The sequence below is a fragment of the Gossypium hirsutum genome, chromosome D08 (assembly GCF_007990345.1).
Source record: "Gossypium hirsutum isolate 1008001.06 chromosome D08, Gossypium_hirsutum_v2.1, whole genome shotgun sequence".
Taxonomy (NCBI): Eukaryota; Viridiplantae; Streptophyta; class Magnoliopsida; order Malvales; family Malvaceae; genus Gossypium; species Gossypium hirsutum.
Genome location: NC_053444.1, coordinates 5608351 through 5614350, shown reverse-complemented (window position 1 = coordinate 5614350; position 6000 = coordinate 5608351). Strand labels below are relative to the sequence as shown.

Below are 6000 nucleotides of genomic sequence, written 5' to 3'. Positions count from 1 at the left end.
GAAAAATGTTAGAAAATTTAAAAAAGATGGAATGCTTAATTAATTAGTACTTAGGATTTCATTTGCTTCATGAGAAACAGCATCTTCATCATCTCCATGGAGTCTCTTCAAAGCACTGTAGAACTCTTTTTCAGACCCAACCTTTGCCTGAAATCATAAATCATTTTTCTTCTTTTAATGTTCGGAAGGGATCCAATTTAGTGTTATTCCGTTTTTATTTTACGACTCATATTCGGGATTGTGACTATCGCTTTTAATATTTTCGCCTCTAAAATCATGTTTTTTTTTCTTAGGAGTGCGATGTATATTTTATTGATGTTTGACACATATATATGCCTATTTCCTTGACATCTGTCCCATATCAATTGTTTTTTTTACCAGAGAAGCTAATGGCCAAATATCAATTCTAATCCTCACATTTTACATGATACCTATTCAATGCTCTAATGTCAATTGTTTTCTTTTTCTTTTTACATGAGAAGGTAATGGCAAAATATCAAATTCTAATCCTTCTTCTTTTTTTTTGAGATTATATGAAATGGTTAAATTCTAGATCTAATCCCTATTTGCTCAATATGAAATTTAATCTTTATACTTTAATTTTGATGTAATGTGGTACATCAACTTTTATAATGTCATTAATTAGATTAAATACTTTATTCTAATTACGGATTTAATAGAAGAATTTTAACAGTATTACAGATAGACTAGACCCCTGAAAATAAAGTATTGAGATTAAATTCCAAATATACAAAGAGGTACAATAACTTTGAACATGTTATAATCTTTAAATTTTTACTTTATAATTTAGTCAAAAAAAAATAATTACCTTACACAAAGCGCAGATAAAAACCATACTAAACTAAATATAATGTAGACTTACCAACCATCTCGGAGATGATGTAGACCAGGGTGAATTAACATGGAATGATTCCTTCAAAACAACAATAATTTTTTATTTATTTAAAAAAGACGCAATCATGGGAAGGAATAGAACTCTTTGGTTTTCTTCATTTATTATCGTACAGTAGGTAATATTCCATTCCAAGCTGTCCACTACAACGCGTTGATGCCCGTCCTTATCGCTGCAATACGGATTCGGGTGCGAGTGTCGATGGATGTTATCTACAATAATACAATAGGGTAGTGGGTGGTGACGGGGACAGATAATTTTAAAATAAAATTAGGGGTAGTTAATTGTATGGATGAGTCGGTCTTAAATTTTATCTTGAGTCCGGTTCAAAATTGGTTTCTAAATTTCATATTTCTTCAGTAATTTAATTTATCTTTATAAGTGAATATTTCCTTTTAATTATTGTAAACACTAGCATTGTGATTAGGGGTAAGCAAACCCGATTTGATTCGAAAAATAAAAAAAAAAAATTTGAATTATGTGTTATTGAATCGAGTTATTCAAGTCAACTTGATAGGTATTCGAGTTTCGAATTCGATCGAGTTGAATTTTATAATTCGATAACTCGAATAATTTGAATAACGATTGGTGTAAATACGATCCTTGTCATTTTGAAATGAGCAAATTATCTCTCAATAATGACAATAGAACAATTAACAGAATTTCGACACCAAAAGTTAGTGATACCTTTCAGTCAACACAAGAAAATACGCAACTCCCTCGACAGAACAACACAAAACAACGCAAGGAAATAAAAGAAAAGATGAACAGAGGAGAAGGAGAAAACGATAGGAAGGACAGAAAGAAAAAATAAAAGAAAGAAGAGGGAACGGGGGGGGTGGGGAATTTTACGGAATAGCACAAAATTATACTTCCATTGATTACACAAAACTCAAACTTCAAATCTCAACACAATTAAGGCTCTAACCACTAAAGCATTACTTAGTCATTAATAGAACCTAGCAAGCAAAGGTTTAATTTTTGAGGCGTTACAAAATCCTTATGGAGATTAAAGTTCCATTCAAGATATTTTATTTCTTTGGAAACTATGCAATTAACTTTTTCCATTAAAGTTGAGCTTCGGAGAGAGGTATGTCATGAAGACACTTGTTTGATTTGCAGATTACATACTAAATTTTTGGATCAATTGTTTCGCACTTGTACATTTTCTTGGTTGGGGGTGGTAAAGAGACGGTGGTCTTCGTAAGCATTTCTATTTTGGACTAAAAAATGACTCAATTTGTTAATTATCAGTTGAGCTCCAGCTCAGCACTTGAGTTATCAATCGAGCCCAATTTGAGTTTAGACATGCTTGACTCCGCGGCTCACGAACCTTATCAGTTTTTTCATATTTTTATATAATGAATATATATTAGCCTTAATATATTTTTATACCTAACCTTATCATTGAGCTGAGTTTGAGCTTGAGCAAAAAATGGGTAACGAGTTTATCAAACTCGAGCTCAGCTCAATTATATCTAGAGTGAAGCTCGAGCTTAAACATAGTGCTCGATTAAGCTCGGTCAGAATCGAGTCGAAATTTCAAGTTTGAGCTCAAGCTCGAGCTTGACATATTCAAGCTCGGCTTCCACCGATCACAACTCTAGCTTGGGTTGTTTGGATTGATTGCTTAGCTGCAAATATGTAGAAGCTTATAATAAAATTCAACAACATATACTACGTCAACATGGATATGTAGATCAACCCAATGCTTCCATCTTGATATTTGCACTATCCAAGTTGATGATGTTAGCGTTAGGGATTGTATTTAATGGCGATCTGATCTTGTTCATGGTGGCAACATTAGTAAAGATAATATGCAACTCTCTTTCAGCCAATGTTAGCTACCCTTTACACAATTTACTATTCATATAGCAAAAAGTTGTTATACTTAGTCTAGGTGGTATACTCATCTCTGTGTTATTTTTGTCATAACATTAAATATTTACCAATTTATAAGAAAAATATATAGCGCATTATTACAATTCTTAGTTACAATTTACACTACTTAAATACCAACACTCTAACATGGTATTTATAACTGCTACATACCATTTATGTATTATTATGCTTTTTTTTACCTTTTTTTAGTTTTCAAATAAATTTTTTTTTTTATTACTTTATTACCATTATACTAAAAATTGCCATCGTGTACATGCATGTATGGTATGTGTGACACTTGCCCTTTTATTACCTATGTATGCGTTATTTTATCTGGCTTACATTTATAGATTAATGTACAAAATTTTTATGATTCTTTTAAAATTGGATAAAATTACTATTAGTCATGTCTTCTACATTTAGATTAGCCATCATCCTTTAAAGCTATATTCAATCATTTTACTTTTTTAAATAAAATTCTAGTCCATCATTATCATGGTTGGTAGTTTTTGTTAAATCTATCATTACATGACTATTTTCGCCAACATATAACACTTCATATGAGACACTTAATCAACTTATCCAAATTGATATTTTTGATGGAAATACTTACGATTTTAATTATTGGATGATATTTTTAATAAATATTTGAGGATTAATTTTTTACTATAGTACACAGACTAAGTCTCAATTTTGTTTTACAAGACTAGCACCGTATCTTTTATATTACGTTATTTGTTAAATACATGATGAAAGTCGTTTTTATCGTTTATAACAACCGAATTTTCTATATTATAAGATTCATATAAATACGTAATAATTTTTGTTGTAATGCATATGACGTCACTTTTAATATATATATCTACATGAACTTTAATCATTGAAAAATTAAAATTAAACCTACCCATCCGATTGATTCTTTGTAATGCATTACAATGTATCTTCTATATACTAAAATTTGGCTTTATTTCATTTATTGAACATTTCACTCCTTTCACCTTATAAAGCATCTGATTTCTGTTTGAGAAATAATACATAAGAAAGAAAAGCCATTCCAATATCCTTTTGCTTTGAGAGCCATGACAGGGAAGAAGGTTAAGCTTGCTTATATCACTAATGATTCAACAAGGAAAGCCACCTACAAGAAAAGAACGAAGGGTTTGATGAAAAAACTAAGTGAGTTAAGTTCCCTTTGTGGTATCGACGCTTGTTCTATCATGTTCAGTCCTTATGAGTCCCAACCCAAGGTTTGGCCTTCCCCCATGGGAGTCCAACAGTGCTTTCCAAGCTCGAGACCATCCCGAGATGGAGAAAAACAAGAATATGTTGAACCAGGAGAGTTTCCTCTCCCAAAAGACCACCAAAGCAGCTGAGCAGCTAAAGAAGCATTGCAAGGAAAACTGGGAAAGGAGATGACCCATGTCATGTTCAATACGATTTGCGGCAAAGGGGTCATCCATGGTTTGACTTTGAGGCCTTGGAGTGAAATCACTGCTGCTCGATAAAAAATGAGTGATATTGACAAGGATAGATGCACTTGCTAAGACACCCCTTAATCCTCAAGGGGTGTCATCATCATCATCCTCGTCCCTAGTTGCACTGCCACCGATGAACATGGTAATGCCCGAAGCGATGCCGATGACAGGTACAGAGGTATTGTGCAAGCAGATGTGAACGAAATGGATCCAATGCAAAGGGACAATGGATCATGGAACTGATGAGCAACAACAACAACCCTCAAACTCATGTGGGAGACAATGGGATGATGTTCCAATTTGGTGACAACATCAACCCCAACAATGGCCTTTAGTCAAATGTTGTTTTCCCTTGGGGAAAATGAGAGTTCATCTATCTATTTGCTTCTATTTATGGCCTTTGATCAAAAAGTATTTTATCATTTTATGTTAGGATGGTGTTGTGTTTGTTGAACTTTGCTCACAGATCATAGTTTTTCCTTTTAACTAAAGCACCTATATCATTTTCCTTTCTAGAATTAAAAATTATGTTTATTATTTGAATTTAAAGTTGTTATGTTATTCTCATATTTGGAGTTTTTTTATTTTATCTTTCATTTTTTTTTATGCTTCAATCTTATTACTCTAATGAAAATTTTTAGATCATTTGATTAGATCTTATTTGATATTTTGAGAATAGATTCTTATAATATATAAAGCTATCTTGAATGCATGTTATAAAGCAATCCAAGAAGTGCTTTATATTTGTGAGACAAGTCGTGAGGGATTAAACTGAGGAAGATATTAGGAATGATAAACTAGATTTGTTGCTACTTTTTATCAATTCTTGATCAAACTATTTTTGAGTGTGTTTGGTTGGCTTCATATTATTTTCTATTCAACATAATATAATTTATATATTTGTATTAGTACATTTTATATTATTTTATGGTATTCATGTGTTTCTTCAATCATATATCTACGTTATGTTATTTTTCTTTATGTTCGTAGGTTGATAATATATACCTGAACTTGTATAATATTTAAAATATGTAATAAAAAATTAGGTATTATTGGACAAGTTGCTTTTATTTTAATTAGGTTAATTTGGATTGATTAATTCTTTTTTTTTCATTTGGTTTTGAGGGTTATGGTTGAATTGTTTTTAATTTAGATAATAGGGTTGCTTTTTGAGTCATTTCAAGTTCAGGTCAATTTAGGTTAGGGTTGAACAGTTTGCATTGTTGACCTTTTATCGTTAAATCAAGTTATGTTCTATTTAGATTCAGATTAATTAAGTTGGAGTTTCGAGTTCATATTAAATTTATAAGTCTGTATAAAATTATATGAATATATAAATATTTAAACTATATAATAAACAATATTGAAACAATATATAATCTAGGATAAATTTAAAAATTATATATGACCCTTCATTTGGTGTACATTGATATGTGAATTTTATGCAATGTACGGATGAATTTTTCAGTTTAATTTATTGTACAAACCACTAGCATTCTGATTGATGTAACACTAATTTACATTTACTTACTACATAAAATAGTTATATTTATCACAAATACAATTGGATAATCAAGTTACATGTATCTAACCAAATTAATATAAAACTTTTTTTTTTTGTATAATTGAACTAAGTTGTTTAATAAACTAATGAAAATTTTTAGTGCTGAAATATAATTATTGAGTTTTTAATATTTAATTCAATATGTATTGAATTTGATTATTAAAGAT

The 6000-nt window shown here is 30.5% G+C and overlaps 1 protein-coding gene across 1 annotated transcript; it reads left to right on the top strand.

Moving 5' to 3' along the window:
• Window positions 1-3873: 3873 nt before the first annotated feature.
• Window positions 3874-4210, top strand: LOC121220292 (agamous-like MADS-box protein AGL80). Its single transcript, XM_041099960.1, has 2 exons — window positions 3874-3952; window positions 4020-4210. The coding sequence occupies exons 1-2, from the start codon at window positions 3874-3876 to the stop codon at window positions 4208-4210; spliced, it is 270 nt and encodes an 89-aa protein (XP_040955894.1).
• The last annotated feature ends 1790 nt before the right edge of the window (window positions 4211-6000 follow it).